Here is a 23,482-nt window from a genome sequence, read left to right as displayed (position 1 = left end):
GGTAGACAGGGTGGGGAAGAAGCCTTCACAGAAGTAAAGGTATCCGAGCAGGGTTCTCAGGGATGCATAGGAGTTCTCCAGCGGATGGGGGAGGCTTCCAGGCAAAGGAAATAGCTTGAGCAAATATGCAGAGTTACGAAAGACAAGGACACAGGGCAGAGGCGCTGGGCGAGGCTCCGTGGGGGGATGGGGTAGTGAGGCTGACTGGGAATCCAGGTCTTCACTACACTGGGCTGCCCCAGTTCCTGCCCTGGGAGTCAGGCAAACAGAATTGCCTAGCAACTAACTGAGGGGGCTTTCGGGGTGGGGTTCCCCACCCCAGTTCAAGAAGAGGAGCAAACGCCTGTGTCACTGGAAGGCGGTGTGGAGGGCCATTCTGGGGCCGAATCCAGCCATCTTTAGGAAGGAAACCACACATGCCTTTGTGTGCCCTTGTCTGTGTTTTGTTCTGGTCGTCAGTTGTTTCCTAGGAAAGCTGTTTGTCAGAGATCCAAGTTTGGCTTGGCTGATCCAAGGGATAAGAGGACTTGGCTGCACTGGGGGTGGGGGAGAGCAAAGTGTTCTCGAGGCAAGACCAGCGGGGAACCGGGGTGATGCTGGCAGGGGGTCTCCAGGCAATTTCTGCAGCCCCCTATCCATACTGCTTCATCCCCCCGCCACCCACGCACACACCAGGGGCAGCTGGGCAGCTCTGAGAGGAAGCCGCCAAACATTCTTGAATCCTGCCAAGGCTGGGCCCCTCCCACCAAAGGAAGTGCCTGCCTTGGGGAGGCGACACCGTCCTTCCCTCTCAGGGCTCCCCTGGAGCGTGGGCAGAGGCGCTGGCTTCTGCCAAGCCTGATGGAGCTGGGTGGGGACCCAGGGTGGAGTAGGCAGGTGGAGGGGCTGACAAGGCCAGGGAGATGGCAGGGTCTGGTGGGGATGAAGAGGAGGAAGCCTGGTAGGGGCAGAAACTGGAGGGGAGGGAGGTGGCTGGAGTGGAGGCCACCTCCTGGGTGCCCCTGCCCCCTCGGCCTGGGGACCAGTATCGGCTTCGGAACCTCCGGAGCAGCATGAGGAAGGTGATAACCAGGAGGTCAAAGATGAGCTCAGCCATCTCCACCACGGACAGCACGGAGGAGCCGAACCACAGGCTCCACTGGCTGCCCAGGTTGGACAGGAGGGTGACCATCTGTGAGGGAGAGAGGCACGCTGAGTACTTGGCAGGGAGCCCATCCTCCACTCCATTCGGCCTTGCCTGACCCCAGGGCCCCTGGCCTCTGCTCCCCTCCTCTGGGAGCACAGGACTGCTGGCTGGTTTCTTCCAGGGAAAACCAAGAATGAGGCCACGGTGGGGATGGCTGACACCCAGGCCTGTCTCGAGAGGTTTCTCCCCATCATCCAGCACTCCTTCTACCCTTCTAATGCTCACCCTCTCTCCTTCCCTTGGTCCCCCACCTTTGAGGCCCAAACCCTCAGGCCCCACAGAGGTAATCCCCTGTGTTCACGGACAGCCCCCTGACTGAGACCCCCCGCCCGCAGAGAATCCCAGGCTCAGTGGGGCAGGACGCACCGTGACTGAGGGAGACTCAGAATTAGATTTGTAGTTCAGCTCCTTGAAGAAGATGTTGAGTTTGGCAACTCCATCCCTTTGGAGTGGGGGAGAGGGTGGGAAGAGACGGCCCAGGGTTAATTTCTCTGCTGCTCAAAAACACTCTCCTCCAATCAGCTGTACCCATCCCTCTTCCTGGGTCTGCTTTCCCTCCCACAGATTCCTTTCCCAGGGCTGGGACCCAGGGAAAGGAATTATTGTTACTGTTTAGTCACTCAGCCGTGTCCGACTCTTTTGGAACCCCATGGACTGGAGCCCGCTGGGCTCCTCTTTCCATGGAATTCTCCAGGCAAGAGCACTGGAGGGGTTGCCATTTCCTTCTCCAGGGGATCCTCCCATCCCAGATGGAACCCGAGTCTCCTGCATTAGCAGGCAGGGAAGCCCGGGACCAGGGTAGGACTGACCTCTTGTTCTTGATGGTGTAGTTGTTCTGTCGGGACAGCATCTGGAAGACCCAGTCCTGGGAGGGGGTGAGGTGTCAGTGGGGTCACCCCGTACTCTTCAGGCTTACAGAGCTGGGGATGGGGTCAAACACACTCATACACATATGCCCAGGGAAGACCGCAGTGCTACACACACATACACTACCTGGGATGTCACGGAGGGCCACTGTGAGTAACTGGCAGAGAGCTTGTAGATGGTCACACTGGGGATGGAGAAGGCGCTCAGTGAGGAGGGTAGGGGTGGGGTTCTCCCATTCAAAGCTGGACCAAGGATCCTCTGTGGTACCCAGACGACCAACCTGAGCTCCAGGAGGGGATGCTCACCTGCATGGCTTCCGGCACTTGGTGAAACAGCCCAGGCGGTCTGAGGAGAAGGCATCCTGGAGCTTATAGTAGCAGTAGCCTGCGGGTGCAGAGAGGTGCTCATTTTCCTAGGCCCCCTCCACCTTCTCCACCCACACCCTCCAGGTCTCCCAAGACCCCTGGCACCCAGTGCACAAGAGTATTATAGAGCAAAACAGGAAGGGCTCCTGAGTGACAGCACCAGAGCATGTTTAAGAAATAAAGCCAAGTCCAGCAAAAAATAAAAACAACAGGTTACACCTTTGTTAAAGTGAAAGTGTTAGTCGCTCAGTCATGGGTCCAGCTCTTTGCCACCTCCATGGACTATAGCCACCCATGCTTCCCTGTCCATGGGACTCTCCAAGCAAGAATACTGGAACAGGTTACCATTCCTTCTCCAGGGGATCTTCCCAACCCAGGGATTGAACATGGGTCTCCCACATTGCAGGCAAATTCCGGATACAGACAAACGTTGAAAAGTGAAAAAGAAAAGTGGGAACAGTTTTTGTATAAGAATAATGAAATTAAACCACAATGAGCTACCACTTCACACCCACTAAGATGGCTATTGGAGATGAAATGGCGACCCACTGCAGTGTTCTTGCCTGGGAAATCCCACGGACAGAGGAGCCTGGTGGGCTATAGTCCATGGGATCATGAAGAGTTGGACACGACTTAGTGACTAAACCACCACCACCAAGATGTCTATAGTGAAAAAGGACAATGACAAGTGTCGATGAGGACATGAAGAAATCAGAACTCATCACTGCTGGGAATATAAATTGGTGCCTCTGTTGTGGAAAACAGTCTGGCAGCTCCTCAAAAGATTAAACATAAAATACTATATTACACACATGTGTGCCCAGTTGCTCCGCTGGGTCTGACTCTAGCCTACCCGGCTCCTCTGTCCATTGGATTTCCCAGGCAAGAATACTGGAATGGGTTGTCATGCCCTTCTCCAGGAGATCTCCCCAACCCAGGGATCAAACCCGTGTCCCCTTCGTCTCCTGCATTGCCCACAAATTCTTTATGCACTGACCCATTGGGGAAACCCTAAACCTACTAAATGGCCCAGCGATTCCACACCCCAGAGAACTGAAAACACTGACCACACAAAAACTTGTACACAAATGTTCACAGCACCATTGTTCCCAACAGCTAAAAAGGGGAAACAACCCAAAGGTCCATTAATTGATAAATGGATAAACAAGATGCGGTCTATCCATACAATGAATATTATTCAGCCATAAAAAGGAATGAAGTACTGATATATGCTACCAGGTGGAAAGTGAAAGTGAAAGTCACTCAGTCAACTCTTTGCAACCCCATGGGCTATAGTCCATGGAATTTCCCAGGCCAGAATACTGGAATGGGTAGCCTTTCCCTTCTCCAGGGCATCTTCCCAACTCAGATCTCCCACATTGCAGGCAGATTCTTTACCAGCTGAGCCACCAGGGAAGTCCTGATACCAGGTAGATGAACACCTGATACCAGGTGGATGAACCTTGAAAATATTAACGCTAAGTACAAGAAGCCAATCACAAAGGATCACATATTGTGCTCTATGAAATGTCCAGGAGAGGCAAATCTATAGTAGATAGAAAGTAGTTGAGTGGTTCTGAGGGGCCGGGGTGGGGGGTGGGGGAGGGGGAGGGCCTGTGGATACAGGGAATGGCAAGCTTGGAGACCACTATGGGTACACATTTTTTTTTTTGGAGCGATGAGAAGGTTCTAAACTGATTGCAACAATTGTCACACGGTTCCACGACTGTGCAAAAAACCTAAAACTGTACTGCCTGGAGAATCTCCATGGACAGAGGAACCTGAAGGGCTACAGGTCATGGGATCACAGAGAGTCGGACACAACTGAGTAACTAGGCACACACAATACTAAAATTGCACTGTACACTGTCAATGAGTGAGTTACCCAGGAAATGAATTATCTCAATACACCTGTTACCAAAAAAAGAATAATGGGACCATGGGCTTCCCTTGTTGCACAGCTGGTAAGGAATCCACCGGCAATGCAGGAGACCTGCGTTTGATCCCTGGGTTGGGAAGATGCCCTGGAGTGGGAAAAAGCTACCCACTCCGGCATTCTGGCCTGGAGAATTCCATAGACTGTATAGTCCATGGGGTCTCAAAGAGTCAGACACGACTGGGAGGCTTTCACTTTTAAGGGCTTTCCTGATAGGTCAGTTGGTGAAGAATCCACCTGCAATGCAGGAGACCGCAGTTTGATTCCTGGTTCGGGAAGATCCGCTGGAGAAGGGATAGGCTACCCACTCCAGTATTCTTGGGCTTCTTTTGTAGCTCAGCTGGTAAAGAATCTGCCTGCAATACAGGAAACCTGGGTTCAATCCCTGGGTTGGGAAGATCCCCTGGAGAAGGGAACCCACTCCGGTATTCTGGCATGGAGAATTCCATGGACTATACAGTCCATGGGGTCACAAAGAGTAGGACGTGAATGAGCGAGTTTCACTTTCACTTTCAATGGGACCATAGCTTCCGCCTTCACCCCTCTTCCCAGGTTCTAGGTAAGGTTTTTTTGTTATTCTTGATACTTTCAGTCACCCAGGTCCTTCTTCATTTCTGACCCAAATCCCTCTGAATACCAGGGTTTATATAATTAATCACAGAATTAATCTTTAATTAGAAAGACTGGGAAGCAATTAGGCTGGGGAGCAAGCGGTCCTTAGGAAACTCAGCAGATTGTATCTTTAGCCGAGTTTCTCTCCCTCATCCTCACAGCTTCTAGCAAACGGCAAGGTCATTTTTCTCTCAAGGATCTTTTTCAAACTCACAACCACCTAGCAATCAGCGTTTTGGGGCCCGGGGAACAGTGGGCAGAGTGCCTGCTCTGCATGTCCTGGGACATCACGTCCTCCCTCTGGGCCTCAGCTTGCTCGTCTGAGAAAGGGGCCCATCAGGGAAGACAGCCTCTGAGCTTCCCTCCAGCTCGGATGTGCTATGATTCTCCAAGGCCAGAAAGCCAGAAATCAGAGGCCGAGACTGCAGGGCATGGGTCGGGGGAGGATGAGAGAACAGCACCAGGAGAGAAAGCAGGCGGAGAGATGCACAGACAGAGGCTGCTCTCCACCCTGGGGTCCACTGTGTCCCTGCCCTGAGCCCTCGGAGGGGTCAGCTGGGCCAGATAAGGGGGTGTGGACCAAGGACGCCCACCCCGTGTATTCTATGTCTGCCCTCTATGTTCTGTGTTCTCTTGCTGGGGACTTTCTTTCTCTCTCAGCTTCCCTGCTGAATAACTCAGCTGTAAAGAAAAGGAAAAGAGATTGATCTGCTCCTAGACCAGGGCCAGGAGGGGAGTCTAGTGTCTTCCAGATTCTTTTGACTGTGCTCTCCTCTAGTTTTAATGTTTTAATTCTTCCACAAGTCATTTCTAAATGATACACCTGCTCCTGTTGAACTGCTATATATTACGTCCATGATAAAACATACATAAACTGGAAGGTGTTAGGGAATGAGGCAGATTCACACAATTTCTAGTCTTTTCTTCCTGCACCCAGCACTGTCTCACCAGCGCCCAGCAACAGCCCTGCTGGTACCCTAGGGAGTGAGCAGGATGCTACCTGCAGAGCAAGGAACCCAGGGAGATCTTCCTCACGTGCTCTTCTTTCCTTTTGCTGCAAGTTATTTTTATTTTTAAAAAAATATTTATTTGCTTATTTAATTATTTGGCTGGGTCAGGTCTTGAGGATTTTTCCTTTCGGCTCACGGATTCTCTAGTTACGGTTCGCAGGTGCAGTCCCTCCGCAGCATGTGGGATCATAGCTCCCTGACCAGGGATCAAACCTGCGTCCCCTTCTTTGCAAGGTGGATTCTTAACCACTGGACCACCAGGGAAGTCCCATAAGTTATTTTTAAATGGGGACATCCGATTATAAACACACAGAAGTCAAGAGAGAGAGAAAAACGGTGAGGGAGGAACAGGGAAGACAGACAGAGTGAGAGGAAAATGGACAGGGCGGCATCTAAGAACCGGGAAACAGGAGTCGGTGGGAGAACCGGCTGGAGGACGTGGGAGCTGGAAGCCACAGTGGGGGTGCTGAGAGTGCAGGGCTCCTGGGATAGTCCTGGGCTCAGGTGGGAGCGGGCGCTGGCCTCCCGCAGTCTCACCCCAAGAATTATGCTTCTTGTAGTCACAGAACTCTACGCCTTCGGGCCGTGGGTAGAAGATGTAGGCACAGCCACACTCCTTGATCATGCTTTCCTGGAAGCACGAATGGATGCACACCTGGAGGAGGGGAGCACGAAGGGGGACGAGGTCAGGCCTGCCCACCCCCCCACAGCCCCAGATGGCAGGGGAGGGAAGGACAAACCAGCCCCCCCAGTGTGCCTCCACCTCTCACTCCATCGCTCCCATCGCCCATTACGCACACCTGGTGGCTACGGCTGGGAGACGGTTGCCATGGAAACAGGCTGGGCCTCACCTGCTGCGTGTACTTGGTATTGTAAAGGTTCTCCACCGGGACCTCGCTGCCATTCTTGGTGCAGTCGCCATAGTCACCCCCAAGTCTGTCCACGGCTTCCTAAGAACCCAGAGTCACCAAGTGGTCAGAGGTCAGAGCAAGTGGTCCAGGCCTCTTCCTAACCGCAGCCTTCCCTCAGTCCCTGGCTGTATGTCCTCCTCCATCTCTCCCACGTGCCTGGTCATTTCACAACATGCCCCCAGGGCTACTTCCGAGGATGCTGGGCCTGGAGCATCCCCTGGAACCCTCAGCATGTTTCAAACCCCTTCCTGGTATTCTCATCCCACGTGTACTCCTCAGAAAGCTACTTCCTAACGCACACTCAACCTGGCCAGCCCCTCGCCCCAGATTTCTGCTCCTGAAGACTGCTACATGCTCGAAGCTCACCCATCACAACTTCTTCTGGCCCTCTAGCTGTCACCCTCCAAGCCCTCTCTGTCCCTCATCTGGGGTCCTCCCCAGGTCTCCCGGTCAGCGTCCTTGCCTTACTCATGCTGATGGAGGTCTCCACGCCGGGCCGCAGATTAAAGCCAGCATCATCCATAAAGGCAGGCTCATCCCGTTCATGCACCATCACCCGGGCCCCAGTCACCGTGGACAGCAGTGGGATGAAGTCATTTTGCTCTGTGCGCAGTGTCAGGGACAGGCCTGGGAGGAACGGGGGGAACAGAGCCAGGGGCAGGGCACATTGGTTGAAAGAAGCATCAGGGAGTGGAAACCCATCATCCCACCCTGCCTGGTCTCTAAGCCTCCCAGGGCAGCCAGTTCAAGAAGACCTCCAAATGGATTTGGCAACCCCTGAGCTGAATCCGGGGGCCTTCCCTGGTGGTTCAGTGGTAAAGAAGCCACCTGCCAATGCAGGAGACATGTGTTCGATCCCTGGGTCAGGAAGATCCCCTGGAGAAGGAAATGGCAATCCACTCCAGCATTCTGGCCTAGGAATTCCATGGACAGAGGAGTCTGACGGGCTACAGCCCATGATGTCGCAAAGAGTCAGACATGACTTAGTGACCAAGCACGCACATGCACGAGCTGGATTTGGGGTGTAGGGCCAGCCAGAGCCAGGACAGGATTCCTATCACACCTGGGATGGAATACGTGGTACCCAGAGGGGAGAAAAAGCAAAGAGGATTTTCCAGGATACAGATGGGCGTACTGCAGAGAGGCCTGGAGCATTTCTAGGACAAGAGCTCAAGGCAGGTAGATGTGGGCACACAGGGTAGTGGAGGGGCTGGGGCTGGGGCTGGGTCTGGGGTCGGGACAGCGCACCATTGTTGACCCCGGGCATGGAGGACATCCAGAGGTTGGAGCTGTTCTTGTCGTTGAAAGTGTAGCAGTTTCCGTACATCGGGTGGTGGAAGTGAGAGTAATTCCTATTCAGAAGAGAGAGAGAGGGGTCAGAAGGGAAGGTGCAGGGGTCAGGGGGAGCACTTTCAGAGCCCTTTGTTTCCTGATCACCTACTATGTGTGGACCTGGTGCTGGAGCCTCACCCAGGCCCTCTCACTAGGCATCATCCCCACTTCACAAGAGAGGAAGCGCAGACTCGGAGAGGTCAAGTAGCTGCCCAAGCTGACACAAGCAGCAAGCATGAGACGGGGCTCAGGCCCAGGTCAGCTACCTCTCGCCCAGGCTGCTTCCCCCAGGCCCCCCGACCTCACTGGCCTTGTGGCCTCTCCCCTCTCGGTGCCGCACTACATTATGAATTCTGGCAGCATCCCTGGCTTCTCACACGTCTACATCTTACTTCCCCAATCGGATTACAATTTCCTTGAGGACAGGAAACAAATCTCCTTCGTGGCTGAATCATCTCTGGGTTAATGGCATGTTTCTTGGCATGTAGGAGACACAGGAGATCGAGAACAAATAGTTGGTGAATGAACGGAAGAGAAAGGAAGTGGCAGGGGGCAGGGGCAAGACAGTGAGACCAGGAAGGTCAGATCCAAGGGCAGGAACAGGTCTTGCAACAGCATGCCTCCCACTGGGAGGTCCAAAGCAGGGCTGGGACAGGCTCGGAACAGACAGAAAGGAGTCCCAGATTTGTGTTGCTACACTAGGAACATGATTTGACAGCAAATCACATGTCCCCCAATGGGGAGGCTGTGCACACTGCAGCCAGAGCCCACATGGGAACAGGGGGTATCTAACTCAAAGCTATGATTTTTCCGTAGTCATGTATGGATATGAGAGTTGGACTATAAAAAAAACTGAGCACCGAACAATTTATGCTTTTGAACTGTGCTGCTGGAGAAGACTCTTCAGAGTCTGTTGGTCTGCAAGGAGATCCAATCAGTCAATCCTAAAGGAAATCAGTCTTGAATATACATTGGAAGGACTGATGCTGAAGCTGAAACTCCAATACTTTGGCCACCAAAGTATTTGACTTTGGTTGAAGAACTGACTCATTGGAAAAGACCCTGAAGCTGGGAAAGATTAAAAGCAGCAGGAGAAGGGGATGACAGAGGGTGAGATGGTTGGATGGCATCACCGACTCAATGAACATGAGTTTGAGCAAGCTCCGGAAGTTGGTGATTGAGAGGGAAGCCTCTTGTGCTGCAGTCCATGGGGTCGCAAAGAGTCAGACACGACTAAGCAACTGAACTGAACTCCCCAGGCAACAGGGGGTATCTGTTCTAACTCCCCAGCCATGGGGGCAGCAGGGAGAAGAGGGGGACAGGTCTTTGGGCTGAGGGTGGTAGAGGAGGAAGGAACAGAAGTAGGGGAGGGAAGAAGGCTGGACAGAGATGAGGAGTGGGGGTGATGACTAAACAGCCTTAAGCAAACCATTTTCCTTAAGCACACTGCCCTCATCTATAAAACGAAGAAATGGAGCTCAATGATCTATAATAGTCCATCGGCCTCAAAAAGCAGAGGCTCAGGGTGTGAAGTACTAGCGCACATTCTGGGAAGAACCAGGATGGCAGCATTTCCAGAGCTCAGGCTGTGCTCAGGGAGGGACGAAAGAGGAGGAGGCCTGGGAGCCCTGCTCAGAGGGGAGGGGACAGGGACACCACGGGCTGTCTGCAGCAGGTGGAATCCATAGAGCAGACCAGAGATGAATCTTAAACTCACAGAGCTTAGTTTAAAAAGTGAAGGGCAACAGGAGATACATCATACAACACCATTTACGTCCACATTACACACACACTTGGTAAAAACACATACAAAGAAAAACACATTGAGTGCATTACGAGGGTGTATGAGAAGCAGTGTAACATGATGGTGAAGAGTACAGACTCCAGGGCAAAGCTACTTGGACTTGAACCCCAGCTCTAACGACTGTGAGCTGGGGGACCAGCCCAAGCACTTGATCTCTTTATGTCGCAGTTTCCTCATCTGTAAAATGGGGATGATACTAGTACTGACTTCATAGGGATTCTAGGAGGATTAAATGACACCTAGAACATTGCTTCAGAGCAGGCAATGGCAACCCGCTCTGGTACTCTTGCCTGGAAAATCCCATGGATGGAGGAGCCTGGTAGGCTGCAGTCCATGGGGTGGCTAAGAGTCAGACACGACTGAGCGACTTCACTTTCACTTTTCACTTTCACGCATTGGAGAAGGAAATGGGGTCGCACAGAGTCAGTCGGATACGACTGAAGTGACTTAGCATCAGTAGCAGCAGAACAGTGCTTAGCACTGAGTAAGGGCTATATAAATTTTCTATTAAGAGTATAGGAAATCAGGGATTTCCCTGGTGGTCCAGTGGCCCTCAGCACTTTCACAGTTGTAGGCCCATGTTCAGTCTCTAGTTGGGGCTAGATACGACAAGCCTCATGGTGCAGCCAAAAAAAAAAAGGAAAAAAAAGGGTGTAGGGAATCATTAAAACAAAATGACAGATATAACAAGGCAAGGATGTTGAGAATTTGCAACCCTCACACACTGCTGGTAGGAATGTAAAATGGCACAGATACCTGGAAAACAGTCTGACACTCCTCTAAATATTAAATATATAATTACTATATGACCCAGCAGTTCCACTCCTAGGTATCTACCTAAGAGAAATGAAAACATACATCCATACACACATGTGTACAGCATTCATAGCGGCATTCAGCATTATTCATAAGAGCCAGAAAGTGAAAGACACCCAAATGTTCATCCACAAAGCATAGATAAACTCAATGTGGCATAAGCATCCAATTGAAAACTATTTAGTGAAAAAGAGACATGAACTGGGGGACTTCCCTGGCGGTCCAGTGGTCAGGGCTACACACTGCCACTGCAGGGGGAAACAGGGCTGGATCCTTGGTTAGAGAACTAAGATTTGCCTTGTGATGCAGTCAAAAAAAGAAAGAAAGAAAGAAAGAAAAGCAGGAATTACTGATACATGCTGCAACACGGATAAACATTACTAAGTGAAAGAAGCCAGTCACAAAAGACCACATATTATGTGATTCCATTTATATGAAATGTCCCCAGTAGGCAATCCATAGAGACAGTGGTTAGTAGACTAGTGGTTCCCAAGGCTTGGAGGAGGGGACAACATAGGGAGACAGGAAAACATTCTAAAATTAGACAGTGTTAATAGTTGCATAATTCTGTAAATATAGTAAAAACTACTGAATTATATCCATTCAAAGGATGAATTTTGTGGTATGCGATGTACAACTCAATAAAGCTGTTATTAAAGAAAAGATTATAGAGAGAGAGGCAAGAGAATTGAATACAGAGTAGGAGAGGGCTGAGAAAGCCATGATAAAGAACTTCAACTCGATCCCAAAGGCCAGAAAGCCACTGACGGATTTCACACAGGACTGTCTGGAATAGTTAACTGCAGTGAAGTGCAGTCAGAAGGCTGAAGAATAAAGCTTCCTGTGGTCGCAGAATAAAGGGAGGCTCGAGAGGTGGAGAGACAGATTAGGGGCTTATGATAACCCTGGGGAGAGTCGATGGGGCTCTGAAGTGAGGAAGTGACCTAAGTGTCAAGACTGAGATGAACTATGGACTTTCCATTGATGAGAAGGCGGGAGCCTGGGGCGGGCAAAGCAAGACGGTGACAGAGCCACTCGGTGGCAGCTGTGGGCTGCCACAGGCTCAGGTGCTGCTCCTGCCTCACTTGTCCTCAAACAAACACACAAACCCGAGACAGGAGCAAAGGTGTGTGCAGGCAGAGTGTGTGCTCCAGGCGGGGGTGGGGTGCAGAAGCAGGTGACACCTGGCCCTGCCGACAGTCTTCAGGGACAAGGAAGGGACAGGGTCCCTGTGGGGTGGAGATGCTGCCTCAGGCCCTTTCTCAGCCGGGTAGAGGCAGGGAGACAATGCCTGAACTTCAAGGAATACGGAGGGGAAGGTGGGGGTGAGCAGCGGCTACAGAAGGGGACCTCCCTTACTCCTAGCCTCCTCCCCCCAGCAGCCCTCAGAGAGCTGGCAGCAGCCATGACCTCTTTGCAAGGACATCATGACAGGAGATGTGACTGAGAGAAAGCCAGGCGGGCAGTGTAGTATTGTGAGGGGGACCCTAGGCTCTGGCTGGCCTGGTGTCCCAAGGCAAGTCACTTCACCTGCGTGACAGTCACTTCCCACCAACAATGAGACCCACAACTCACTGCAGTGCATAAAGTGCCCTCAAACTCCTTATCTCATGCACTTAAAGACAGATGTTATCAACTTCATTGCTTAAGAATAAGTGTCCAGGGAATTCCCCAGTGGTCCAGTGGTTAAGACTCTGAGATGCCAGTGCAGGGGGCACGGCTCAGGGAACCAAGATCCTCCTGCATGCCACCAAGTGTGGTCAAAGAAAGAAAAAGTGTCAGAAAGGCAAGGATATTTTTCTTCTTCTTTGATGTATCCCAAATGCCCAGAACAGTGACTGGCACATAGTCCAGACAGTCAAAAATATTGGTTCAATGAACACTGAAAGAATCTCATTTCCCTCCATTTCATAAACAAAGAAATAGGCTCTGAAGAGTGGAGTGAAATGCCCAGAGTCACCTGATCCAGAAGAAACAGAGCCAGAGCAGGAGCTGAGGGTTAGTCCCTGATTCAGTCCATGCTGTATCCGCCCCCCACTGCTGCCTACATTATCTGAGCCAGCGGAGCAGGGGACCAGATGACCTTCCAGGCATTCTCGAGTTTGATGCCAGTGAGAAAGAGGCCTCAGAAAAATAGGGAGCCATGCTTCAGTCCTTGGTTTCTCAAAGCCAGACTTCAAGCCCGGCCTTCTCAAGGCTCCCATCTGACACTTCCGCAGACCCAGGGAGCAGGGAGCCACACATGTCCCGCAGGGCCATTCCCCAGGCAGAGGTTTAGACCTGAGGTCAATACTCTCCCTTTCTCCCCACCTGCAGGCTTTCAGTTATTCAACCAGCACTTTCAGGGTGCCTTCCATGCTGGGTCTCAGAATGGTCCAGCAAAGGAGACCGGAGACCGGGGGTGGGGGGGTGGGGGCAGTGGGCAGAGCAGGAAGCCTGGAGGCAGGGAAGGACTCACGCCTCATTGCAGGAGTCCTGGTTGAAGCGGCAGGTGAAGATGAATTTGCCCAGCACGTCCTCCTCCAGCGAGGGAGAGGTGTCCTGTCTCCGTCTGGACAGAATGTTGATATAGTGGAAGCGGTACCACTCCCTCACAGCATCCACCCCTGACGAGTATGTCTGGTAGAAGCAGTCCGATTTGTTCTGGTTGCACTGGACACAGAGACCAGAGCATCAGAGGACCAGCAGCAAGGGTAAGCAGGGTGGGGCAAGGTCAAGCAATGAATGGTCTGGGGTCCTAAAGACTGATAGATAGGGGCGGGGAGCCAGGCTGGGAGAAGCCAAAGCCTGGAAGACAGCAGACCTGGAGAGCACAGGATTGATAGAGGACACTGGGAGCTGCACACACCTTGGGGTCATTTATGCAGCTTCTGAGGAGGGTGAAGCAAAGATTACTCTCCCCATTTCACAGATGGGAATACTGTGAGGGATCAAGCAGTTTGTCCCAGTATCAAAGCGGGGACTGGAACCCTGGTCTCTGGGCACCATCTCTCTGCTTCGCTCCCCCCTTTTTTTAATCTTTATTATTATTTTTATTTTAATTGGAGGATAATTTCTCTACAATATTGTGTTGGTTTCTGCCATACAACATGAATCAGCCATAAATATATATATATATATATGTATATGTATATATGGGTGTGTGCGCTTAGTCACTCAGTTGTGTAAGACTCTTTGCGACCCCATGGACTGTAGCCTGCTAGGCTCCTCTGTCCATGGGGATTCTCCAGGCTAGAATACTAGAGTGGGTTGCCATGCCCTCCTGGATCTTCCTGACCCAGGGATTGAACCTAGGTCTCCCGCATTGCAGGCAGATTCTTTATCGTCTGAGCCACCAGGGAGCCACCGCGGAATCCCAAGACAGAACAGGGAGACGATAGCAAGAAAACTAAAAAAATAAATGGAGATGGGAGGGAGGCTTAAGAGAGAGGAAAGATAGATAGATAGATAGATATGGGCTTCCCCGGTGGCTCAGTGGTAAAAAATCTGCCTATCAATGTAGGAGACCTGGGTTGGACCCCTGGGTCGAGAAGATCCCCTGGAGAAGGGAATGTCAACCCACTCCAATATTCTTGCCTGGGAAATCCCATAGACAGAGGAGCCTGGTGAACTACAGTCTAAGAGGTCGCCAAGAGTCAGATACAACTGAGCGACTAAACAACAATCCTCTGTCTTGGGCCTGCCGGAGCCCCAATGCCCCATCACCCTGGAAGGTCCCAAGTGAGTCCCACACTGGGGATCAGAATTCAGAAAGAGCATTTCCACAGTAGATCTGACTTCCCATCCCCATAAACGCTCCCACATAAAGGCCCCCAGCGAGGAGCCTCCACAAGCTGGTGCCCAGAGAGACGTTATTTAATTTTAATTTTCAAATTTATTCTTGTATGTAACCTATTTATTTTGCCAGCGCGCGGACTCCCGCCTCGTATCAGTGGCAGTGAAGGCGGGCCGCAGAGGGCGGGGAGCCGAGCCGACTGCTGCGCGCAGGGGCGGGCAGGGGGCGGGGCCTCCGGGCGGTGGCGGGGCGGGGCGGTAGCGGGGCGGTGGCGGGGCCTTACCAGCTGGAAGCCGATCTTCCAGTCCTTCCTGTTCACCTGGGGGTTGTTGTCCCGCACGCTGGAGCCGGCGCGGCGGACTCTGCGGGCCGCGTGGGGCGGAGCCGGGATGGGCAGGCGCTGCAGAGGGTGCGGCAGCGGCTCCCGCAGGTCGCGGCGGGAGCGGGCGTGGGCCACGAGGGTGTGGGAGGCGTTGTACTTGTACAGGTCGAAAAGCGTCTGCTCCGTGATGCGGTCCAGGTCCTCCAGCTCCTCTTGAATTTCCTTGTACCTGGAAGAGGCGATGGCAAATGGTCGGACGAGGAGGTGGCGGCCTGGTAACAATCCTCGCCCTCTCTCCCACGCCACCATCTCCCATGCCTCAGTTTCCCCGTCTGTAACGGGTGAGATCAGTTCAGCCCAGAGAAGTCTGCGGGGCATAGCTCTGGGGTCTACAGGGCTATCTCTGGGGCGAGGGTAGGGGAGCGGAGACAGGTGTGTCCTCCTGGTGATTGGAGGCGACAGTGAGCCCCGGCGGGGACGGCATTTATTGCCACATGTTTCTCGTTAGGGAGAGACGGGAGGTGCTCTCTTCCCACTCGACCTGGCCTGGAAGGGAACCCGGAACTTGTCTGCCATTTCCCAAGGCAGGAGAAGGGGTGGGCCGACACTCCCACGGACCCGAGGTGCATGGGCCATCCGCCACCTCTCGGCGAGGGTGACCTTTGACCGTCTGCCACTGACACTTTCTAAATCAGGGACTCTCAACTGCACTTCTAGAACCTTCCGAGGAACTTTAAAAATACCGATACCACACACTCTCCTTTCCCCCCCCTCCTACACCAAAGACTCAGTTTTAAGGAGTTTCAGGTGGGGCTCAAAAACCGTGAGTTAAACACTGTCCAGTATGAATCTTCACATTCCTTCTCAATACAGAGCCTGTATCATCTCCATCATGAAAGTAGCAGGCAAAGTAGCAGGGCCTTAGGGATAGACTCTACCAAAACAAAACAAACACCTAGGACCGATAAATAAACAGGGTTGCGGGATACAAAACCAATATGCAAAAAATGTTTCTGCATGCTAGCGATCAAAAAAATGGAAAATGAAATAAGATCACCATATTAAATAGCATAAACAACATCAAATACTGGGGGTAAATCTGATGAAAGGTGTATAAGACCTGTACACTGCAAATCCTGCTGAAATAAATCAAAGACCAAAATAAAAGGAGCTGCAGACGTTAGTAGATCGGGAACGCCTATGCCACCTTCCAGATTGCTCTCTAGATTCAAGCCGTGCATATGTGCTCAGTGGAGAAGTTGTGTGGGACTCTTTGACCCCAGGATTGTAGCCCACCAGGCCCCTCTGTCATGGAATTTTCCAGGCAAGAATACCAGAGTGGGTTGCCATTTTCTTCTCCAGGAGATCTTCCGGACTCAGGGGTTGAACCTAAATCTCCTGCATTGCAGGCAGGTTCATTACCACTGAACCACCCGGAAAGCCCAGATTCAAGCCAAGCCCTATCAAAATTCCAGCAGACATTTTTGCAGAAATTGACGGGTCAATTCTAAGATTGCTTTGGAAATGCAAAAATCTAGAATGGCCAAAACAAGTTTGGAAAAGAAGAGCAAAGTTGGAGTGCTTACTCTACCTAACTTTAAGACTGTAAAGCCATGGTAATCAAAACAGTGTAGTGCTTATGTAAGGATAAAAAGATCAATGGGACAGAATAGAGTCCAGAAATAAACTCAAATATATATATGGTCAACCTGATTTTTGACCAAAGCACCTGTTCAAGCTCAATGAGGAAAATAATTTTTAAAAAAAGATGATGCTGGATATTGTATGAAAAAAGGGGGGAAAGAAAGAAAGAACCTCAACCTCTACCTTAGTCTGTATACAAAAATTAAGTCAAGCAACCCAAACAAAAAATTCAGAACCATAAAGATTATAAAAGGAAACATCAAAGATACCTTCACAACCCAGGGATAGGCAAAATTCATTAGAATAAAAAATATCTAAAGAAGAAATCCTGAAATATAAAAATTTCTTACAAATCAAAAAGAAAATGACATGGTTTTAAAAAGGAACCCCTCAAATATTCAAATGGTCACTAAACACATGAAAAGGCACTCAGCATCATTAGTACTCAAATGTAAATTAAAACCACAATGAGGTACCATTTAACATCCACACTGACCAGATGGACAGTCTGAGTGAACTCCGAGCATTGATGATGGACAGGGAGGCCTGGTGTGTTGCGATTCATGGGGTCGCAAAGGATCGGACACAACTGGGCAACTGAACTGAACTGAACTGAACTGAGGCTCAAACGAAGAGACTGATGACATCAAGTGTTGGTGAGAATGTGGAGCATCCGAAACTGCTGCTGGCGGGAGTCTAAAATGGTACCACCGATATGGAGAACAATCCCTGGTGGCTCAAATGGTAAAGAATCTGCCTGTAATGCAGGAGACCTGGGTTTGATCCCTGGGTTGGGAGGATCCCCTGGAGAAGGGAATGGCTACCCAGTCAAGTATTCTTGCCTGGAGAATCCCATGGACAGAGGAGCCTTTGTGTCCATGGGGTCACAAAGAGTCAGACAAGACTGAGCAGCCACCACACACACACATGGTGGTCTTCACGTGCCGAGTCCAAACCTCACAGTCCTCAGCCACCATCTCCCTCATAAAAGTCTAGCAGGCTGCCCTCATCCTCTCATAGGGGAGAAATGCAGCTCAGGTCAAAGGTGTGTGTTTGGCATTCTGAGATTTGTCTGTTATTGGTCATTAAAAGAACAGCTGCTGCTGCTGCTAAGTCGCTTTAGTCGTGTCCGACTCTGTGCGACCCCAGAGACGGCAGCCCACCAGGCTCCCAAGAACCAACGAGAACCTACTATATAGCACGGGGAACCTTGCCCAGTGTTATGGGGCAGGCAGGATGGGAGAGGAGTTTGGGGGAGAATGGATACATGTGTATGTATGGCTGAGTTGCTCTGCTGTGCAACTGAAACTATCACAACATTGTTAATCAGCTATACTCCAATATAACATTAAAAGTTAAAAATAAGAAAAGCAGTAACAGTTATAGGAACTGAGTTCTAATCAGCTTCCCAGGATCATTTCGTAGCCTCACCACTTACCTTCGTGGTCATAAGGATTAAGTGAATTAACATATGAGAAACACAGTGAGAAAAAGAGCTGGCAGAGTGAGTACTGTCTGACTGCAGCTATTGTTTTTATGGTCACAACTGTTCTTTAATAAGAATAATAGTAAAATAATAGTAACCTATCGTTGGAGAAGAGAAAGCTGAGGAGACAGGAGAGCCTGCCACTCAACTGCCCTGTGACTTTGTGATCTTAACAGAAGTAGAGGGATTTCCCTGATGGTCCAGTGGTTGAGAATCCACCTGCCGATGCAAGGAACACGGGCTGGATCTCTGGTAGGGGAAAATCCCACATGGGGCTGAGCAACTTAGCCTGTGCGCCACAACTACTGAAGCTCACGCACCTAGAGATGGTGCTCCACAGCAAGAGAAGCCACGGCAATGTGAAGCCTGCGCCCCTATTCGCTACAACTAGAAAAAGCCCGCACATGGCAGCGATGACCAAGTGTAGCCAAAAATAAATAAATTAATTTTTTTTTAAAAGTGGAGCCGAAGACCAGATTCCAGTTCTGATTCGTCCACCTAAACAGTTGGGTGACTTTTGCAAAACCTGTACATTTCTCAGAGCCTCCGTCTTCTCCCCCACCTCTGAGCTGGTAGTTTTCTCCTTATCCAGTAAGCCTGTGACGAAGGTCAGATCATGATAATGGATGCCGAAAAGACAGCCTGCTGACTGCTGTCTTTGGAGCCCCTGAACTGATGACCACCGGGTAAAGAAGGAGGAGATGGTCTTTAGAGCTGCTCCGGAGACAGAACCAGGGCCGGAGGGCAGAAGTTACAGTGAGGTAAGCTGCAGCTTTCGGAGAAGGTAATGGCACCCCACCCCAGTACTCTTGCCGGGAAAATCCCATGGATGGAGGAGCCTGGTAGGCTGCAGTCCATGGGGTAGCAAAGAGTAGGACACGACTGAACAACTTCACTTTCACTTTTCACTTTCATGCATTGGAGAAGGAAATGGCAACCCACTCCAGTGTTCTTGCCTGGAGAATCCCAGGGACGGGGGAGTCTGGTGGGCTGCCGTCCATGCGGTCGCACAGAGTCGGACACGACTGAAGCAACTTAGCAGTAGCAGCAAGCTGCAGCTTTACCTAAGGAAGAACTTTCCATCAGCAGTTGCTGCAGAGATAAGTGACATTCCTGACACAAAGGAGTCCATCACTGGTGGGGGTGGCAGGGGGAGGGGGTCCCAGCTCTAAGAGTCTGGGCTTTTTGTCCCTCCCAGTCCTGCCAATGCAAAGCCTGCTTTCCAGATCCTGTGGGGGGAGTGGGGGGCAGTGCAGGGTCCCCCCCAGGGTCAAGGTTGAATGACATGGCTCAGAGCCTTCCCCTCCCTCAGTGCAGCTCTCTGAGGGGAAGGAAGATTCCATGACCTTCTTTGCTGTCCAAGAATGCCACACTCTTCCTTAAAACCAGCCTCAGTCCCCCCGCAGGATTGAATGAAAAAAATATGCTCTTGGGCTCTGTTTGCTGTTGATGGGGCTTTGTCTGGCCCCCTCTCTTGGGTGAAAAGAGCCCTTTGTTAACCAGAAAGGGGATGGGGATCATTGTGGCTGACCTTTCACATTGGACTCTCAACACCTCCTTCTTAGTATGAAGGTCTTCAGCCTTATCCCCTTTCCTGGAAGTTACAGAACAGCCCAGAATACCCCTCCCCCTCTGCTGGCCACACTCCTGCCACGTGCAGTTGGGCACCTGGGCTGACTTTGCCTCCAGTTATCTCACAAGCTCCTTTATCTCTTCCACGACTTCCACCCCCTCCCTGCTTCCCAGTCCGAGTCACCTGTCTTGCCTCTGCCTCCAGCACCCACACCAGCTAGCAGCATGAGTCACACGCAGGTCCCCACCCACCAGGCTGCATCAACCTGTGCACCCACCCCTGCCTCTCTCCTGGAACAGGAACCAATAACCCGGATCCTTCCCTTCTCTTCTCTTCCTCCCTCTGGACTCCTGCTGCTCCCCACGGGCTCCCACCAGCCCCCAACCCTGGATGCCTTTGCCTGGCCCCTTCTTAAACTCCAATGGGAGAAAGACCTTTGAAAGCAAACATACTTGGTCTTCGACTCAGCTACTGACCCTAGATTCACTGGCTTCTATGTGATGGTGGCGGGGGGGGGAGGATTTTTGAATCTGTTTCACCACCAGTTCCCTGTATGAACTTAAGCAATTACTTAACTTCTCTGGGCCTCAATTTCTTCATCTATAAAATGGGAGCAATACTGGTATCTACATAAGAGATCTGTTATGAAAATTAAATCATTTGATTAATATGAATTTTTTTTGTCTGGCACATATTAAGTACTATGTGTGTTAGCCATTATCATTGGTGTTTTTTTCTTTCTTTTTTTTTTATTTTTGGCCACACCCTATGGCATGTGAGGTCCTAGTTCCCTGACCAGGAACTGAACTGGCATCCTCTGCATTGCAAGTGTGGAGTCTTAACCATTGGACCGCCAGAGAAGTTCTCGTTGTTATTTTTTATTATTACTTGCTGTTTGACCCTGCTCAGTTACTTCACCTCCACTTCCTCATCTGCAAAATAGAAATAATAATGCCTGTCTCCATGGACCTGTCAAGATTAAATGAGGTAGTGCTTAGAGAACTCCCAGTGCAGGATCGAACACATAGTAGGGGCTCCATATCCTTCCCCGGCTTTGAGGAGCCTTCTCTGACTCCCCTCCTATCCAGGGTGCTGGGTGTCTCCCCACTAACTCCTGCAGGAGGGAGCTTTAATCGGTGAGAACACCTGCCTCCCAGCCTGCAAGCCCCAGAGGCCAGGGCTCTGGTTTTCATTCCCTGGGGCGTTTTCCTCTACTACCCAGGGCCTTGCACCCTGCGGAACCTTGAAAAATAAACAGGCCTCAACAGATTAACCTTGCACTGTCCATCTCTCACCCGTATCTTTCAACCAGTCTTTATTGAGAGCCTACTATTGGCTAGTTCCTCATGCTTGCCTGCCCTCCCCTCCCCTCTGCCCCAGGGGATGAGGGTGGGGGAAGTAGGGGAAGGAAGAGGGCTGGGAGCTCTGAGGTTGGGGAGAAGCAAAGCCGCAGACACCAGGGAAAGAGAAAGAAGGCTGAGAGAGGGAATAAGACAGGCTCAGAAATGAGATGCAGGGACTTCCTTGGTGGTCCAGTGGTTAAGACTCTGTGCTTCCAATGCAGAGGTGTGGGTTTGATCCCTGATCAGGGAACTAAGATCCTACATGCTGCACAAAACAAACAAACAAAAAAAAACCCCAAACAAACGAAAAAGAAATGAGATATAACATCTGAGCAGAAACTCCATTATTCCACATTCACATTTTGGGAATTAAGAAGAGGCAGGGGTTTGCAAGCAAGCAAACAGGGTGGAAAAGACCCCGATACTGGGAAAGATTGAAGGCAGGAGAAGTGGGCAACAGAGGATGAGATGATTGGATGACATCACTGACTCAATGGACATGAGTTTGAGCAAGCTCAGGGAGATAGTGAAGGACAGGCAAGCCTGGGGTGCTGCAACTCATGGGATTGCAGAGTCAGACACGACTTGGTGACTGAACAACAACCACCACAAACAGGGAAAGTCACAGTGGAGTCTCTGACCTTGTGCCTTAGCTCTGTGACCTTGTGCCTTAGCTCTCTCTGCCTCAGTTTCCTTAAGTGTAACCCAGGAATAATAACAATATCTGCCTCAGAGGATTGTTGGAAGAATTAAAGGAGCTGCCTGAGGAGTCCTTAACTGCGTCCAGTGGTCTGGTGCGTGAAGCAGCTTCTCAGTAACTGGCCTCTTAACCTGGGCCTCATACAGGAGTTTATCAGTGAAGTGGCAGAGCAGTGTTTTCTCTGTAGGACAGGATGTCCCAACCCTGAGCAGCTCATGACACACCTCCGGACACAACAGACCACACCACCCCTGATATGTGACCGATCCCAGTCACTCGCAATTGCACGCACACCTCATTTGTTTGCTCACACACATTCGTGCGATCACATTCACACTCAGTCATAAACCTTACACTCTGACTCTAGCTCACAGCTTTTATGGTACCTGTCACAGTGTGCTGAGGTTATTTGTTTATATGCCTATCTCTTCCATCTTATCTTTCAGTACCTAGCAGAGTACTTGGCCTTCAGCAACGATTGTAGGAATTATTGATGAACCCATCTGCTGGGTGCCTAGAGCCGTATCTGGCCTGCCGGAGGTGTACCAAGGTGTGACACAGGAAAGGTGTGTGTAAACACCCACCCGTCTTCTCCATGGTTACCACCACCCACTCTGGCTTCCAAACCGAAAATTGGCAAAGAACGCTGGTGAAACCCAAAACTTCAGGACACACCCAAACAGCACACCTGGACAGGTGGACTGCACAGCGCAACAGGGCCACCTGGGCCTCTGGAGGAGCAGCCTGGCCAGGGCAGCTTCCATCCTGTCCTGCTGTCCTGGCTCTGGGACTACACCCCCACTAACCCCCCCAACCCCGCCTCGAGTTTCATGGAGAGCTCCATCACCACTGCTCCCCCACTTTGCTTTCTCTAACACAAACTGCCCTTCTCAACCCAGACCAGCCTGCCAGGCCCCAGTCCCAGCCAGCTCCCACCACCACCACCACTGCCCCCCTCCACACCTGCAGTCATCTCATTGCAGGATCTCCATCAGACTCATCTCATGATAAGGAGGAGGGGCTGATTCCTACCCTGCTCTTCTGAACTTATCGGCATCTCGACCTCATCAGCGCTCCCTCCCACTTTCGGGAGGATGAAGGGGTGGAGGAGGAGACTGTCGGTACAACAAGCCTGCTCTGGAGAAGGCTCAGGCACTAGGAAGTCTTCCCTGACCAGAACGGCCGGCCCATCACGTCTGCTGCCCAGAGGGACGTCTGACTCGGGTTACCTGTAGGGGTTTAGGGTGCAGATGGAGACGGCGGGGAAGATGAGCTTGTCCGAGTTGAGGTTGATGTTGAGGCTGACGGGGTAGCTGAAGTACTCTCCGAAGAGCTGGCCGAACTGCCAGTACATCATGCCGAAGGTGCAGAGCCAGAGCACGGCCCAGAAGACCGTCTTCATGCGGTTGTGCTGCGAGCACACCAGGCGGATGGCGCCGTGGATGGTGGTATTATTGCAGAAGAACTCGAAGAGCTCCCGGTAGGAGCGGTGGAACTCAAGCAGGGCCTCCTCCTCCTCCGTGGGCGGCGGGGGGCCCGAAGGCTCGGGGCCCGGCCCCAGCTCCTCACGCTTGTCTCCCTTCATGAGCCCTTGGTGGGGTCGGGGAAGGCGAGGGGCTGGGCTGAGTTCTGGGCTCTGGGTGCCTCCTCCATCCTCATCACCTGGGGCCCGTGCCCTCATCCCACTCTCCTCCCACCTCTTGCCCACTTTCTCCCCTTCCCCCCCCGGGCCCCGTCCCCGGGAGCCTGCTGACCTGCCAGAGTCTGGTCAGAAGAGCTGGAGCCAAGCCTCCCCTGAGT

At 51.5% G+C, this 23,482-nt stretch overlaps 1 protein-coding gene across 1 annotated transcript; it reads right to left on the bottom strand.

Moving 5' to 3' along the window:
* Nucleotides 1-790: 790 nt before the first annotated feature.
* SCNN1A (sodium channel epithelial 1 subunit alpha) lies at nucleotides 791-23,267 on the bottom strand. Its single transcript, XM_068971942.1, has 12 exons — nucleotides 22,912-23,267; nucleotides 14,898-15,165; nucleotides 13,298-13,491; nucleotides 8,136-8,239; nucleotides 7,351-7,514; nucleotides 6,828-6,926; nucleotides 6,514-6,631; nucleotides 2,359-2,437; nucleotides 2,180-2,237; nucleotides 1,996-2,051; nucleotides 1,553-1,628; nucleotides 791-1,171 (listed from the first exon to the last, which is right to left on the bottom strand). The coding sequence occupies exons 1-12, from the start codon at nucleotides 23,265-23,267 to the stop codon at nucleotides 791-793; spliced, it is 1,953 nt and encodes a 650-aa protein (XP_068828043.1).
* Between the last annotated feature and the right edge of the window lie 215 nt (nucleotides 23,268-23,482).

Source organism: Capricornis sumatraensis, chromosome 4, assembly GCF_032405125.1.
Source record: "Capricornis sumatraensis isolate serow.1 chromosome 4, serow.2, whole genome shotgun sequence".
Classification (NCBI taxonomy): Eukaryota; Metazoa; Chordata; class Mammalia; order Artiodactyla; family Bovidae; genus Capricornis; species Capricornis sumatraensis.
This window is presented reverse-complemented; position numbering and strand designations above follow the sequence as displayed.